The sequence below is a fragment of the Chionomys nivalis genome, chromosome 1 (assembly GCF_950005125.1).
Source record: "Chionomys nivalis chromosome 1, mChiNiv1.1, whole genome shotgun sequence".
In the NCBI taxonomy this organism is placed as follows: Eukaryota; Metazoa; Chordata; class Mammalia; order Rodentia; family Cricetidae; genus Chionomys; species Chionomys nivalis.
In genome coordinates this window covers 173020748-173038598 of record NC_080086.1, presented here as the reverse complement: position 1 = coordinate 173038598, position 17851 = coordinate 173020748, and the positions used below count along the sequence as shown (strand labels likewise).

At 43.3% G+C, this 17851-nt stretch overlaps 1 protein-coding gene across 7 annotated transcripts in view; it reads left to right on the top strand.

Moving 5' to 3' along the window:
- The window catches only part of Nrf1 (nuclear respiratory factor 1), a 108309-nt gene that overhangs the window by 67256 nt on the left and 23202 nt on the right, over positions 1-17851 (top strand). For all 7 annotated transcript variants that reach the window (XM_057766932.1, XM_057766939.1, XM_057766898.1 and 4 more), the window contains 5 exons: positions 5929-6087; positions 6571-6768; positions 7497-7598; positions 9258-9415; positions 16676-16800. In XM_057766932.1, coding sequence (XP_057622915.1) covers positions 5929-6087; positions 6571-6768; positions 7497-7598; positions 9258-9415; positions 16676-16800 — 742 coding nt within the window. The remainder of the gene's footprint in view (positions 1-5928; positions 6088-6570; positions 6769-7496; positions 7599-9257; positions 9416-16675; positions 16801-17851) is intronic.

Genomic DNA, 17851 nt, shown 5'->3' with positions numbered 1-17851 from the left:
AACTGCCAGTCTATTGTCAGTCTGGGCTTTTTGAAGGTTTTTTGTTTGTTTGTTTCCATGAAACGCAGGTCGGGTCTTTTCCTACACAAAGAGCAGAAAACATTGTTACATAAAGTAAAGAAAATGAACATAAGACCTCACAAAAGTGAGTGTTCTCCAATAGGAAAGCCATGGAGATAAAGAGTAAAGGTTACCAGGGACGGGGGAATCCAAATGCAGTTAAAGTTTTAACGTAGTTTCTATTTGGGATGATGATGAAAATAATTCTGGAAATAGTGATGAGATCACACATGGTGAGTGCTCAAAATGTCCATGAATTGTGCATGTTAGCGCAGTAGATTTCATGTTGTAAAGCGATTTAAAGGAGAGGAAGGGGCAGCTTGACTAAAGTGTGTTCTAGTTTGGTGGTCTTTAAGGATGACTTCACACTCACCTGGGGGATTTAAAACCTCAGTGTGCGGTTCACACTCCAGGCCAGCTAAGTCTGAATCTTTGTGGATTTATTTATTTATTTATCTTTCCTAAACAGGGTTTCCCTGTAGTTTTGGAGCCTGTCCTGGAACTCACTCTGTAGACCAGGCTGCCCTCAATGTCACACTCACATAGATCCGCCTGCCTCAACCTCCCAAGTGCAGGGATTAAAGGTGCACATCGCCACCCGGCTAGCTGTAGTTTTTTTGTTTTTTTGTTTGTTTGTTTTAGTTTTTCGAGACAAGGTTTCTCTGTAGCTTTGGAGCCTGTCCTGGCACTAGCTCTTGTAGACCAGGCTGGCCTCGAACTCACAGAGATCCGCCTGCCTCTGCCTCCCAAGTGCTGGGATTAAAGGCGTGCGCCACCACCGCCTGGCCTAGCTGTAGTTTTAAACCCTCAGATTTTGTATTATCCACTGTTATAAACAGTAGTTCCAAACTGCCTCTCCATTAAAAGCAGACTTCCTTTTTTGTGGGTAGGGTGTCATGTAACTCAGGCAGGTTGACTTTGAACTCCTGGTCCTCCTGTTTCTGACTCCCAAATACTTGGTTTACAGACATATGCTGCCACACTCAGTGAGGTTTTCCTACTGTCTGAAGTTTTCAGAGTATGAATGTGTAATATGCCATGCTTTGTAAAATAATCAGGTAGAGGGGATATAGCTTGATGATAGATACATGCCTAACATGCACCATACCCTAGCTCATGCTTCAGTGCCACTGGAAGGAAGGGAGAAAGAAGGAAGGAAAGGAAAGGAAGGAAGGAAAGAAAGAAAGAAAGAAAACATCTTCCTTTATGGCCTTCACCTGGCGAGGGAGATTATATAAAGAGCTTGTCACACAAGTATGAGGTCCTAAATTCAAATAGCCAGAATGCGTGTGTGTGTGTGTGTGTGTGTGTGATAGGCAGATTAGAATTAGAAGATAATGCCAGGTGGTGGTGGTACATGCTTTTAATCCCAGCACTTCGGAGGCAGAGGCAGGTGAATCCCTGTAAGTTCGAGGCCAGCCTGGTCTATAAGAGCTAGTTCCAGGACAACTAGGACTGTTACACGGGGAAGCCCTGTCTCGAAGGAAAAAAAAGGAGATAACAAAAATATATGGTGTAGGCCAGCAAGTTAGTTCAGCAGTTAAAGGGACTTGCCTCAAGCCTGGCAGTGGTGGCCACATCTTTAATCCCAGCACTTGGAAGGCAGAGGCAGGTGGATCTCTGTGAGTGTGAGTTCAAGACCAGCCTGGTCTACAGAGTGAGTTCCAGGATAGCCAGAGCTGTTATACAGAGAAACCCTGTCTCAAAAAAACAGAAAAGGGCCGGGGGGTGGGGGGGGCACTTGTCTCTGATCCTAAGAACCAAAATTCAATACTGGATAAAAGGCTTGTCTCACAAGTGTGGGGACCTGATCAAATCCCCAGAATGACATAAAGTCAGGTATGGTAATACATGTCTGTAATACCACCTCTTACAGAAAGATTGGAGGCAGAGACTGGAGAATCCCAGGAGCTCACAGGCCAACTTGGCTGGTGGGCACAGTGGTGAGCAAGAATGAGAGAGACCTTTTTTCAAGCAGTAGAAAGTGGGGACCTTCATCCAAGGTTATACTTTGTCCTCCACACAAATGCCATAACATGAATCATACACACACAGAAGACAAAAGTCTCCAGTTGAACTGGGTGGTGGTACATGCTTTTAATCCCAGCACTTGGGAGGCAGAGGCAGGTGAATCTCTGTGAGTTGAGGCCAGCCTGGTCTACAAGAGCTAGTTTCAGGACAACCAGGACTATACAGAGAAACCCTAAAAAAAATAAAAAATAAAATAAAAATAAAAAAAAATAAAAACCTCCAGTCTCCAGTTTATCTTCTCTACCACATCACGATTTTCTTGACAACTATAGAAATCTTCCTTTTCTTCGTAGTTTAATATGTGCTATTCTCTCTTTAAATTTGTTACACAGTTATACTCAGTGTCCATAGAGGACTCATTATACGTACCCTTACAGAAAATGGTACATAGTGTTTGTATGAAATCTATCTGAATCTTTCCATATACTTTAAATCATCTCTTGTCTGTGTTGGCCACGTGGCTTGGTACCTTTATCAGTGAGGCAGTCTCATCTTGCTTCCTCTGTGGCAGACTCACCCTTTCCTCTTCCCAGAATTCTCCTGTTCTCGTTGCCTGCCTCTACTTCCTGCCTGGCTACTGGCCAATCCGTGTTTTATTAAAATACAAGTAACAAAACTTTACAAGGTACAGACCATTCTCTCAGAGCACTGTATTATTAGGAAATAATGACAGGAAAGACCAGTTGGTGCATATTCAGTACAGGTGACTTTTTTTAACCCCGAGTATTTGTTTCACAATTGGTGGAATCTTTAGATGCCTAACTCACAGATATGGAACCCTGACTTTATATTGTCAGACCAGTACAGTAGAGATGGAGTTGGGAGGCATACTAACTTCAGAGTTCTTACCTTACAATTGAGCCAAAATACCAATGAGGATCCTCAAAAATCTCTGGAGTTTAAAGATACAGGGAATGAGCCGTGAATGGCATTTTGGAATGTGTTGAGGATTCTGCATTTGCTGAACAGTAGATAAGTAATCGAGTTTACAAATGACAGATTTCTGACATAGTAAGAGCTATTGATTCATTTTAGCTAGTTTAGGCTTTTGTTATATATCCAAATGCTCAGTCAAAACTCATGTCTTGAGTATGCGAATGAAATGTTCTACCATTTAGTGACATGTCCCCAGCCCTTCAAATAGACTATTTAGCATTTTATAAAATCTTATTTTAAAACCACCTATGATGTATATGTGTTTGGCTCTTTTGTGGCTGGATGTCCTGTAACCTAGGCCGTCCTTGAATTTACTATGTAGCTAAGGATCACCTTGAACTGATTTTATGCCTTCCTGTCACAAGTTCTGGGATTAGACAGAGGTCACCATGCACAGTTTAGCTTCCACATAATCTCTATGTTTATATGTGTGAAGAGGGCATCGGATCCCCTGGGACTGCACTTAGCAGACTATTATGAGCTACCATGTGGATTCTAGGAATCAAACTTGGGTCCTCTGGAAGAGCAGCCAGTGTTCTTCAGTGAGCCCTTTCTCTAGCTCCTATAATCTTTACTTTTAATTGCTGCTTACATGAATTTGATACCCTTTTCTCTGCAGTTGTGCCCTGGAAGGAGTAGTATTTTCTACTTGGAGTAAGTTTACTGGCCAACCTAGTGTCCTATAGGCTCACAAAGAGACCTACGTCAGAATGAGACACCAAGCTAGCATGTTCTAGCCTAATTAAAGCCCAGCCTGAGAAGTAAGGCCTTGTCTTTGCTGACCCTGTTGATTGGCTCCCTATGGATTATAAACGAACCTTCCTTAACAAGCACATTGAGAAGCTTTGCTTTCCCAAACTCTCTAGGACCAGTAATTAATCCAGCTGGTAATGAAGACACAGAGTTAAAGTCTGGAAAGAAATTATTTAACTTTTTCTATGCTAAACAGTTGATAGCTGATTTTCCTTTGTAGTCCTTTCAGGTCAGGCATGATGATCCACACCTTTAGTCCCAGCACCGAGGAGGCTGAGGCAGGAGAATCTCAAGTTCAAAACCAGGCTGATATATAAAGAATGTTGTTGTTACTGCCTATTTTGAGAGAGAGAGAGAGAGAGAGAGAGAGAGAGAGAGAGATTCTAAGTCTTTTAAAAAGTCTTAGACAAAAAAAAAAGCCGGGCAATGGTGGCGCACGCCTTTAATCCCAGCACTCAGGAGGCAGAGGCAGGCGGATTTCTGTGAGTTCGAGACCAGCCTGGTCTACAAGAGCTAGTTCCAGGACAGGCTCCAAAACCACAGAGAAACCCTGTCTCGAAAAACCAAAAAAAAAAAAAAAAAAAAAAAAAAAAAAAAAAAAAAAAAAGTCTTAGCATTTATTTGGGACAGTTTAAAAGTAGTCTCAGCTGGGTGGTGGTACACACTTTTAATCTCAGTACTTAGGAGGCAGAGTCAGGTGATCTCTAAATTCAATACCAGCTTGGGCTACACAGAAACCCTGCCTTGAAAACCAAAAACCAAACAAACAGCAACAGCAATACAAAAAGATAGTCTTTCCTCTGTGTATCTGTGGAGGACTAAAGGGGAACTTTCTTAAAATAACTGGAGGAGTGACCTCATGAGCCAGCTGATAGCATGGGTTTGCAAATGGATACATTTCTATTAGTCTGCTACTTGATGCTTCAGAGTCAAATATACCTGGAGTGTATTAAATCAGAGCTTGGAGGCAGGAGATTGTCTGAGTAGGAAAAATTTAGGAAGAGATGAAGTGGCATTGTCTGCACAGGAATTAACCAGACCTGTCTTGGTTACATAAGCATAGATGATTTGGATTCATGGTTCCCTACTATATAGCAATTTGTATTGTCTTCTGGTAGAATGGGATTCCATATTATATGAAGAACTATAGATATACCTAGAAGATACATTCTTCCATATGGCAGTATTGACGTACTCATTCTGACTCTTTGCTCAGAATGGCTTCTCCTTCTGGTTTTATGGTACAAAGGCAGCACAGATGTGTCCTTGGCATATGCAGGATACTGCTCTCTGTGCAGGGTCTAAAATCTTAACCTGATAAATTGCTTTTCTAGCCCCAAATCTTCACCCTTGTTGAAGAATATTCATAGCACAAACCTTCCTGAGCGTGTGTACTAGTTACTATGCCAGGAAGTGTATGTCAACCGTCTGTGGTTTAAACCTGATTTGATCTCAGTTAGCTCTGCAGATTCAAGCTGAATGAAGTCCATAATGTATTTAAAGTACACAAGTGTCAATACATCTAACTTTGAGACTTGTGCACACTGGCCTGGCTTCCAAGAAACTTGATAGAAGAATTCTTGGGTTATTTTCATCTTATTAACAGAAAAGCAATTTATTTTCATTTATTTTATAGGCATCCACCTCTTCGTGGGTGTAACCCACCTTTTAGTGTTCATACTGTTTTTCATTTTCCTCTGAGGTGTTCCTGCTCGAGTCCTCTCATGTACAGATATTGATGGTTAACCTGTTGCTCATTTTCTTCTTCTGCTATGACTTGACTGCCACCTCCAGAACAGTGCTGCACTCCTTTGTATGAACTGTTAGTTAGCTCGTGAAAGTTAGAGAAGAAAAATAGGCCCTAGTGCCAGTAGTGTCTCAGGCAGCAGAAGTGAAGTTTGGAGAGAGACATTGTTGCCCTTTGAAGAATAAGTCTACAAATGGCAGCTTTTAAGGTCTCCTTAATCAACAGATGTGTCCTCCCCAGTCATCCGTGGAGTAGAAGTAACCTGGAGGAAGCAATAGGCTGTCAGCAGTCACACTTGGGAAAGCTACCTGTTTCATGATCTTAGATTTTGGTGGGGGCAACAAGCACGTCCCAGGTGTCTGTCATGACTTCATTGTTATAACCATGCTCTTCTCTTTCAGGCTCAGCTCCGGGCATTTATCCCAGAGATGCTCAAGTATTCCACAGGTCGGGGAAAACCAGGCTGGGGGAAAGAAAGCTGCAAACCTATATGGTGGCCAGAAGACATCCCATGGGCCAATGTCCGCAGTGATGTCCGCACAGAAGAGCAAAAACAAAGGGTAAGTTCCTCTGAGCTGCCCGTTGCTTTGCCATTCTGAATCAGTTGCCTTACCTTCTGTCACTTCTGAAATCAGTGTAGGAGCAGAGGGGAAGTCTGCCAAGTGTGTACTAGTTACCCAACGCTTGGAGAAGAAAGGCTGATCTAGATAACCTTCTTACTTTTTCTATACATTTGATCTTTTACTTTATCTGGAAGTTTATTAAGAGACTTAATATATAATTCTTGATCAGAGTGAGATCTCTTATGAGAAATTTGAGAGTTTGGACTAGGACTTAAAAAATAAAACCAAAACTAAACCAGACCTTGGTTAGGAATGAAAGCCCAAAAAAAAAATCAGTTTTTTGTTCCAGAATAATTCTGTGAGAACTCCTGTGATGCGCTCTACAAAAGGTTCAATAAATACACAGATGATTATTCCGTAGTGGCCTACATAGCAAAATTCTTTGTCACTTATTGTGCTTTCCTGGTCTTTTGGTGACAGGTTTCATGGACTCAGGCATTACGGACCATAGTTAAAAATTGTTATAAGCAGCATGGGCGGGAAGATCTTTTATATGCTTTTGAAGATCAGCAAACACAAACACAGGCCACCACCACACATAGTATAGCTCACCTCGTACCGTCACAGACTGTAGTGCAAACCTTCAGTAACCCTGATGGCACCGTGTCGCTCATCCAGGTAAGCCCGGGCTTGGGGGAGGTGGGCAAATGGCATCTCGCCTCAGACTGGAGAAGTTTCTTATGCAGACACTCTTCTCTGGGTATCATATAGCTGCTCTAGTCTTATTTGGAGATAACTTCTAAACAGTGTTCTATTTATTTTTTATTTCATTTTCTTGTGATGCTTGGAATGCGACCGAGGCTTCACCCACACTAGGAAAGTACTCTACCACATGGCTACGTTTATCTCCAGTCTTGGAATAGTATTTTACATTGCTTGCATTTTGTTTAATTCAGAGCTATCAATAGCTTCTGGGACATTTCCAAACAAAGCATTTGAAAATCGTTTCTTGGGTTAGGGTCCACTTTAGTGGTAGAATGCCTGCTTATCACCTGTAGCGAGAATTAGAGGAGGATTTAGGGAAGGAGAAAGGGAAGGAAAAATAGATAAGGGTACTTGAGAACACGCACATCAGGAAAATACCTTTTCTGAGGTGAAACGCCATTTATTGACAGATGAATCTCTAAAGTTCACGTTGGGTTAGAGGAGAATGTTGGTTGGCACCAAGTGTTGGAATAAGCTGCACTCACTCTTCTAATACTGAACTCGTGCTAGTCCCTGAGAGATGATTTTAGTAATCTCTTCATATCCCAGGCATGTTGTGCTGAATTCAGGGAGACTTAGCTTCTTTGTAGGGACCAGGCAGAGGGCCCATCTACAGACACTTAACTTTCTGTGTTTCTTAGGTGGGTACGGGGGCAACAGTAGCTACATTGGCTGATGCTTCAGAACTGCCGACCACAGTCACTGTTGCCCAAGTGAATTATTCTGCTGTGGCTGATGGAGAGGTAAGAAAAAGGTTTCGGTATGCCCCTATTGAAGTAGTGCATGAATAAGTAAGGAGAAGTAAGGGCCCAGAAGACAAAGGAGCAGCATGTATTATTTGAACCCATGTAATAGCAGACTATGAAAGTTTGGAGAAGTATTTTATACTTTGTATGTTAATTGTAACAATTAAAATTCGTGGATCACTACAACCTAAATTGACCTGATACAAACTTAGAATTTCACATTAGTAATGTATTTTATATATTGTATACACAATAAAAGGGATTATCCTTTCAGTATTTTTACAAGAAAAGCCATTTCAGGGTTCCCTTGCTGACCACAGCTAAGTAAGTAGTTGCAAAGAAAAAAAATCTCTAACCTTAAGCAGTTTAAAGTTATTTAGGGACACTGTACAAATTACATGGACATTTAGAATTCCACATTAAATTGTAAAGTGAACTATGTTGCTTTTAAAAATATGTAGTTTATTTGAAGATGCAATTAAGAAACAGTTATCTTGCGCAATGGGACCACCAGTTGCTATTGGTCATGTTGATTACATTAGACATTACAAAAATCAAATGATTTCTGGTGATGATGGCATATGTAATTCTGCTGCACAAAGGAAAAAAACCATCCAAGTACAAAGACATTAAAGATCTGAATTTCAAAGTGAGACACCAGCACATGTGATGAGTTTGAAATTATATGACATATTTTGGTAGGTTCTTAGTGACTGTCAGTTCAGCTGAAATATGGGTAGGCTTAATAACAAGTAGGAAAATAAAGGAGTGTGTTCTCCACCCTCACCTTCAGTAAATGCCAGGCTTTGCAGTCTAGAGACAGGACAGTAAAGATTACCCTCTTTCATAAGAGGTGGTGGGGAAACCATGGTCAGCCATTCATTGAACAGCAGCAGGGGGGAGAATGGCGCCCGCGTGTAGTGCTGTGGATTTGCTTGAGTGCTCTCCAGAGGAATAATAGACCTGAGCTCAGACTAGGGGAAGCAAGCAAAAGCAAAGGCTACAGGGATGGGGGTATGTCCTAGCCAAGGCAGCAAGCATGGAAATGCCCTGAGTTTTGTAAGTGTGAAATGGCTACAGTGGCTTGCTCTAGCTAGATGTAAGAGGAGCTACCATTTGAAAGGCTTCACCACAGTGAGTTTCTCTCAGCAATAGGACATCTTCTGGATAGCTTCACCTCTTGGGCTTAGAGCTCTCTTTGGAACATGGTAGCCTGCAGGCACATACAGTTACATACAGGAGGGAAGAGTAATGTAGCAGGCACTCAAGCAAACACGGCCAAGGGAAGCACTGCTTAGAAGTACGTAGTGCCAAGTCTACCTTCTGCCTCCCATCCATCTGTTTCTTTCCCCTGGCCTCCTTCTTTTCCTTTCTTGATAAGGTCTTGCTGTGTAGCCCAGGCTGACCTGGGACTTGGGATTTAGGTGGGTCTGGCCATACTTGACTCAAAGTATTTTCAGTGATTTCTCCTGTGTGTTTCCAGAACTTCTTGGTACAGACACAAATTCAAATGTAAACTCTAACGGTCCCCTTTCACACAAGCTGTAGTGTACTGAAATTCTCCCCATATATCATAGGTCATGTGTGCGTTCATTTGGATGAAAACATAGTGTTCCATGTTTTGACTTTTGACTGTCCTTGTCCTTTCTGCTTCAGGTGGAACAAAATTGGGCCACGTTACAGGGAGGTGAAATGACCATCCAGACAACGCAGGCATCAGAGGCCACTCAGGCGGTGGCATCACTGGCAGAGGCCGCAGTGGCAGCTTCTCAGGAAATGCAACAGGGAGCTACTGTCACCATGGCACTCAACAGGTGGAGGCAGGGGTGGGGAATAAATGGGATTGCAGGTCTGTCCTAAGAGAGACTCATTCTTTCTCAGTCAGAGGTGACAGTTAGGGATAACTTCAAGGTCATAAAACACTGGAGGCTGGGTTGTTTTGTTTTCTACAGTCCTGGGAGTAGAGCTCCCAGGCCCCTGTGCAAGCTAGACTAACATTCTACAGTTTCTTTTTTTTTTTGGTTTTGGTTTTGGTTTTTCGAGACAGGGTTTCTCTGTGGTTTTGGAGCCTGTCCTGGAACTAGCTCTTGTAGACCAGGCTGGTCTCGAACTCACAGAGATCCGCCTGCCTCTGCCTCCCAAGTGCTGGGATTAAAGGCGTGCGCCACCACCACCCGATTTAGACTAACATTCTAATACTGAGTTACTGCACTTTGGTTCCTAATCAGCCCTCGCCAAGGAAAATTGAACCCTTTCTCTTTAGGGCTAGTTAAGAAGAGCAATGTAGGAAGAGAGGCCTTTTCCAAAACAGAATTGTAAGTTTCCTTCTGGCCACTTCCTGCTGGTTATTGACAGGAAAGATCATGCCCATATTGTTCTTCATTGTTGACACAATTTTATTTTCAGAGACCCAGACTTTGATTAATCATTAAGAACAGGGACTGCCCTGTCACTTGCTAGCCGGCTGACCCTGGACAGTTTTCTAAACTCTCATTGCCCAAGGTGTCTTTTTTTGTAGACTGGGAGTAATACCAATACCTGCCTTAAGGAAGTGTTAAGACAACTAAAGTCACTTTGGGTGAGATCTTTGGATCGGTGCCTGGCATATGATAAGAGCTGCTGCTAGTCATCTGTGTGGCTCTTAGTCTCACATAGTCCTTGACCTCGGTACAAGCCAGCACTCTTCCTGGGGGAGGCCATGAGGAGAGGCTCTAATTTCAGCAAACCACCTATCAGGTGATACTAGAATGTTCTTCACTATTAAATTGTGGAACTCTGACTGGACATTGTAGAAATCTAGAGAGAGGGGTCACCTTCCCTGACATACAAAAATGAACTGAAGTGTAGATTTGGAGAGACCTATTTTTGTTGTTGAATTAGCTTGGTAGATACAGATGGCTGGAGAGCAATGGTGTGTCTGTGTGCAGTGTGTGTATAGCGCTGTACAGTGTGTTGTTGAATTAGCTTGGTAGATACAGATGACTGGAGAGCAATGGTGTGTCTGTGTGCAGTGTGTGTATAGCGCTGTACAGTGTATTGTTTGAGAAGAAGATTCCAAAGTCCATAGATTTCTGGCTTGAATCGCAGCTAAACCATTTGTTATCTTTTTGACCCTAAGAAACTTAGTCTCTACCCTTAATTCCTTCTTTGTTTTTTGTTTGTTTTAGTTGTTTTGATTTTGATTTTTAGAGATACAGTTTCTTTGTGTAACAGTCATAGCTGTCCTGGAACTCATTGTGTAGACCAGGCTGGCCTGGAACTTAGAGAGATCCGCCTGCCTCTGCCTCCCAAATGCTGAAATTAAAGGCGGCGCCATGACCACCTGGCCCCTTCTCTCTTTCTTTCCAGAGGGTCTCACTATAGGCCAGGCTGGTCTCAAAGACATGTGATCCTTAGCCTTAGCCTCCTGAGATTATACGTATGAGCCACCTTGCTCATCTTATTTAAATTACACTTAAAGGGAGGCCTAGGTTCAAGCTGTGCTTGAAGACTTGTCTAGTCAGAATTGTGATCGTGGAGTGTGATTATAAAAGCAGTCAGGATGAGGCAACCTAGAATCCAGGGGTGCTTTGTTAAAGGCTTGGAAACCAGGCATTTGAAGGAAGCCATGTCTCAGGTGTAGTTGGTCAGACTCCTAATACTGAGACACAGGCATGCGCTCACTCTCTGCCTCTCACACTTACCAGATGAATTTCCGTGTGACCTGGAGCTGAAACTTCCCAGCCCAGTGATTCGTGTACTGTTCAGAATCATAGAACTCATAACTTCTGTACACTTTGGCCCTCTTCCACCCCTTCCTTTCAGGTACTCAGATAAATTTCCCAAAGGGCTCCTCAGAGGGAGAGCCCCTCCTTCAATCTGGTGTCCCCTTACTGTTACTTTGTTTCTAACAAACCATCACTAAAGACCAGCAAGACCCTAGCCTTCTAGTCAACACCTTGACTTGCGGTGACATGTGGTGTCCTGGGAAGCCTGCATATAGTGGAAAATCTGAAGCACATTCTGACTCCCTTTGTGTGAGGACACGCTTATTTCTAAAGGCCATGAGCATAATGGTGTCCCCTGAGGGCTTGTTAGCTGCACCTCAGGTGCAGCCGAGGTGGCTACAGTGTTAACTCCAGAAAGGAGAGTGTGGTTCCTTGTGGCTTGAAGGAGGAGCAGAGGGATGTTGAAATCTGTCTGCAATCAGACAGTCCAGTGCTCAGTGAGTCTTGGGGTGATATGTTCAGCCTCTGGCAGAAGCCGAGCCTGGCAGCAAAGCAAGTTGTACCCCACGAGTGAATGACTTTCAGGTTAGCTGGGTCCAAGACAACCCCTTACTCATTGCATGAGATGCAATGAAATCCTTTATCCCCACAAAATTTATTGTTGGAAGTCCTCTTGAAAAAAAATACACAGAGAACACTGGTCTTTGTTCCTATGGTAACAAAGTGATTTCATAATCTGTCACCAGTCTCTGTTTCAGGTGCAGATGGAAGAAGCATGATTCTCTAATAAGCACCTGCACCTCTGCTGCACTGTAAACAGCAGATGTGAATGCAGAGCAAGAAAGGAGAAGCCAGCTGTGGGGAAAGGCAGTGGGGGCCTAAGAAGGCACAAGGTTCCTTCATTCACTAGAGGGGACAGGGTCAGAACAACTATAGGCAGACCTGTTTTTCAACTGTGCTACTAAAAGAATTTTTACTGCAAGTCAGAACAGGACCCAGGGATGCACAGCCGTAGCCCACCCTAGCATCATAACAACCCAAAGGGCTATGGAGAAGTTACCAGTATTAAAAATGGGAAGTGTGTTCATTTTAATAATTCAAATAAAAGAATAAACCAGCACTTTTAGGAAGGAGATGGGAATGGAACCATGTTAACAAATACAGAGCACAGTATCACACATGCACGTGCACACACACCAAACAAAAAAATAGCTTTTCAGCTTAGACAGCAGGGGAAGGAAGTGATATCGTGACACCTGATGAGGTTGACACTTTGCGTAATTGGTCGGCTCTTCTGTACTTTCAGTCCCTCTTAACCAGGCCCCCGCAAAGATACTTCTCATATCTCCAGCGCAGCCCTGCATAGAGATACGTGGTGGGGATTAGGAGGCTGGGCCTGTATTTACCCTGTGTTGTCAGTGTGATTTTTGTGTTCTGCTGAGCACGGTGCTTCCACTCAGCATTGTGAGGAAGCTGCTGCTTGGGTCGTTTCTTTTCAGGAAACTTAGAATGTGCCCTTCTTTAACTGTGGAAACTGCTTTTAAAAAGAAGTAAAATAGCATGGTGTTTTATAAATAAACACATGCCAGGGTTACTTAGCAAAGCCCTATCTCAAACAAACAGCTGCAAACAAAACAAGGGGCAGGAAGGAAAAGAAGTAAACCATTTTGAAATAAAGTTCATTCTCTTTTTAGTTTTAACTGATACATAAATATACATACTTAGGGAGTATTGTGACATTTCAATATATTGTTATACTCTTCAAACTGAAAATATTATTAGAGATATTATTAAAATATAATGTTGCTCTAGTATATAGATTGACATTGGTCCAATAAGATGGGATGGAGAATGTGAATCAGATGGTCCTTATCTATAATAGGTAAGGACTATGCGCTTTCCTTTAGATTAAAATTGGACATCTACAAATAAAAGGTTGGGGGCCAGGCAATGGTGGTGCGTACCTTTAATCCAGGAGGACAGACACCAACCAAAGCTACACAGAGAAAACCCTGTCTCAGGTGGGAGGGGACGGGAGGACTGATGAGGGGTCTTGGCGATAACTTAGTAAAGTGTTTGGGGGTGTGTAGCAGACCCACAGACCTGAGTTTGACCCTCATCCCCCGGCTACAGAGTGTGGTGTCTTGCTTTTGTGGCTCAGCACTGAGGAAGTAGAGACAGCAGATCCCTGGGACTTGGTAGCCAGCCAGCCTAGCCTCATGGGTGAACACCAGGCCAATGAGAGACCCTGCCTCAGAAAACAAGGTGGGCCTCTGGCCAACACACACACACTGATCGGAATCAGTCTTTTAGAGTTCTGCCTTGAAAATGGGTTTTGACTAAAATTTACAAAGTGGTAGCTAAGGAACATTATTTAATCCCGATTTATATTTTTAAGTAATCAGAAAATTAGGTTTATTTATTTTCTGTGTATAAGTATTCTGCCTGCATATATGTATGTATGTCACATGCAGGCTAGTTCTATTAGAAGTCAGAAGAGAGCTTCAGATCCCCTGGAACTGGATTTACAGGTGGTTGTGAGCCACTGTGTGGGTGCTGGGGATCAAACCTGAGTCCTTTGCAAGAGCAGCAGTAGTCTTAACCACCAGGCTTTCTCCCCAGCCCAAGTTAAAGATTTCTCCTCAATAGAGAACTGAGCCTAGGACTTCACACATGCTGGGCACATGTTCTCCCACTGAGCGCTTAACCTGTATTTACTTGTTTATTTTTGGTTCTTCGAAACAGGGTTTCTCTGTGTAACAGACCTAGCTGTCCTGGAACTAGTTCTTACAGACCAGGCTGGCCTCGAACTCACAGAGATCCGCCTGCCTCTGCCTCTGCTGGTATTAAAGGTGTGTGCCATCACCACCTGGTTATATCTATAGTATATCTATATCTATCTGTCTGTCTTATAGAGATAGATAGATAGATAGATAGATAGATAGATAGATAGATAGATAGATAGATAGATAGATACGTAGGTAGATAGATAGATAGATAGATAGATAGATAGATAGATAGATAGATAGATAGATAGATAGGTAGGTAGGTAGGTAGGTAGGTAGGTAGATAGGTAGATAGGTAGATAGGTAGATAGGTAGATAGGTAGATGGATACATACATACATACATACATACATACATACATACATAATCTCCTCAGTACTTTAAGTTTTAATGATTTTCTGGTACGTGTCACAAAGGTTTCAGGGCTGGCCTTGAACTTACTCTGTAGTCTACAGTTTGGCTATTCCTCCTCAGCCTGTTGAATAACTAGGATTAGAGGTCCCAGGCAGGGCTTCCCCTACTCCAACTACCCCAGAACAGGATCTTGCAAGATAGCCCTGGCTAGCTTCAAACTTGTGGCATTCCTCCTTCCTCATCTTCCCAAATGAGAAATTAAAAGCAGGATCTGCTTACAGCTGTCTGGATGTAATGTTTCCACCAATGTCTGTGTTGTACAGGCCCTTTATTCTGTCTGTGGATTCATAAGATTTGTAATTTTTCTATATAAAACATAGGCTTTACCTTTGTTCTCAAGAATAAACAACTCTTTTCTCATCTTCTAAAAGGCACCTGCTACAGCTGTCACTTGTGAGGTTTTCTGTCTTTTGGGTCTGTCTCTCTTCCCTGAGGAGTTGCTGTGCCCATTGCCTTACCTGTTGAGCTTCTTCAATAAAAGAACTGTATTTAATAGGGTGTGCATGGCTTTGCCCCAGTCAGTGACATGTCTATACCAGCCAGTCCTCTTCCCTCACCAGTCCCCACTAGTGCCTGGGATTGCAAGAAAACGGCTTTATTGGTGCAAAGCCTGCAGTTTCAGAGCAGAACTGCATCTATTACCTTATGTGAAGATGGAACCAGGCCTTAGCCCACCTCTGCTAAACTAAATGGTACTAGCTTCTCTACTGTGTGCTCACTCAGGCATTTTTGAATATTTGCTTATTACGTATGTATGTGCACATTTGCCTATGTCACAGTACACATGTGGAGATGAGAGGATGGTTTGTAGGAGTTGATTCTCTGCTTTCACCATGTGGGTTCTGGGGATCAAACTTGGGTGACAAATGCTTTCACCTATTGAGCCATCTTGCTGGCCAGTGTTCGCTTACTTAAAAAATGTTTTTAGTTTGTGTGTGGTGTTTCTTCGGGGCCGCAGTCACTTGGACCTGTGTGCACGTGGGGGCTAGAGGAGAGTGGTGGGTGTCCTGCTCTGTCACTGTTTCAGACAGGGTCTGTCACTGACTTAGAGCCAAGCTGGCAGGCAGCAAACCCCTCTGATCCTGCTGTCGGCCCCACAGCACTGGGTGACGGGACACACACAGCCATGCCAGCTATCTTCCTATGGGTGGTCAGTTCAGATCAGATCCTTGAGCTTGCAGAGCAAACTGCCTTATCTCCTCATGCTCCCTCAGGGACCCCAGTTGTCAGCTGATGACCTCCATCTTCATAGGCGAGATTCTGAGATTTCTGAGCTCTTTTATTTTGTTTTTAAAATCATTGAAATTCGGATGACAAATTTTAGTCTTAAAATTCCATCTTCAGGAAGTTTCTTCCTTACTGGCATAGTTAAAAAAAAAAAAATAGTCTAGGCCTGGCGGTGGTGTGCACACCTTTAATCCCAGCACTCAGGAGGCAAAGACAGGAGGATCTCTATAAATTCGAGGTCAGCCTGGTCTACGAGAGCTAGTTCTATAGTAAAAGCAGATAGTAAAGATAGGAAAAACAAAAAACGGGACCCAAACTGCTAGAACCATGTGCTCCCTTTAAACAGATTTCTCTGCTGTATGCAGTGTTGGCTTTGTAGGAAAGGGAATTGTTGATTTCCTTGAACTTGAAAGGCCAGAACTTTGGTTTACAGTAATGATTTTAAACTAAGACTTCATTTTTAATGAAACAAAAGGAAGAGCTGGATTATTCACATTACTGGTCAGCCATTGCTTCGTATTTGAAAAGGCAGTGTGTAAACTACGTTGATCCGAGAGCACGTCCAGCTTGCGGACTCCTCGGATTATCATCCATCTTTGAGTTAGAGGAACTGTTTCTGATTGTCTTATGGTACCTTGTGATTGACAACCAAGATGGTTTTGTGTGACTGTGAACGGGGCTTCCACTTTGGGTTCAGTTGATGATGATAGGGAAAGACTGGCAATGAATACCTCTGTCCTCAAACACTCGTGACCTCGTTTTAAAGAAAATTTCACATGAGCTTCAGGAAGATGTAAGACTAGCCATCTGATAGTGAAAATTTCTCTTGGCTCTTACCCATTTAGCCCTGGTGCCTGGCACCCAGAGAGCCTAGGAAGGACAGTGTTGTGCCTTCACTCATCTTGCATATGTCCCCTCTGTCCTGTCCCTGTGCCCACAGTGAAGCTGCCGCCCATGCTGTCGCCACACTGGCTGAAGCCACCTTACAAGGCGGGGGACAGATAGTCTTGTCTGGGGAAACCGCAGCAGCCGTTGGAGCACTTACTGGAGTCCAAGATGCTAATGGTAAGAGATCATAAATATTTTATTGAATTTATTCCCTCTTTCCACTTAAACCTTCCTGATATAGCTGGCAACAAACCCTTTAGGAAGAGGTTGAGCTTGGTTTGAGATTTTCTTCATAGCTCGGCAGTTGACGCCTAGGAAAATCGAGGGTCCTCTGATTCCTCTCACTAATAGGATCTTTGAGGTTCCCTGAAGGAAAATGCCTCTGTAATGGCCATCTAATTGGACTGCCTTTCAAAAATTAGCTGTTTTGATAAATGAGACTTGCTGAGGACTACTTTAGAATTTGCTGTGGGGCATTTCCTGTCTTTACTGTCTTGGGGCAGAGAGCTGCATGTGGATGGAATGCACTGACACCCATAAAGGCTCCACCTCGTCACTGTCTGTCCCAGGGGACACAGCAGGCTGTGATGAAGGCACTTTTCTGGTTGGTCCTGTGGGTCCTGTTTCTTGTTATGTGTGTGGCCTTAGCAAGGACATCTGGATTTAGCCAGTAACCTGCCACCACCCCACCCTTCTTTCCCAGCTCTTTGACCTCCTGGATATTGGTGACTATCCCAGATAAACAAAAGGGATAAAGTTCATAGAATTATGGTGACAAAGGCTTACAGCCCCAGCTCTTTGGATCCACTTCAGCAGCCCCTGGGAGACTGTGGCTTCCCAGGTCTGTGCCTCAGAAGTCTGGGTCAAAGGACAACCAGCCCTATTTAGACAGAAAGTTTCTTCTTGGCATTAAGTGCCTGAAAGAAAACTTTCAGCTGGGCATAGTGGCACTCTTCTACTCTTCTTTAATCTCACCTGGGGAAGCAGAGACAGGCAGACCACTGAGTTCAAGGACAGCCAGAGCTATGCAGTGAGACTCTGTCTGAGGGAAGGGGATATAGCACTGTTTGTTTACATGGTCAGCCCGTAAGAGCTGGATACCCTGCTAGTCGGGGAGTCTAAGGAAGACACAGTGCCGTGAAGACACAGGGACAGAGATGTAGGAAGTCCAGAGCTATTAGCACTTCTGAGAAGCAGTTTCCCAAATTACATACTACAACCACAGGCT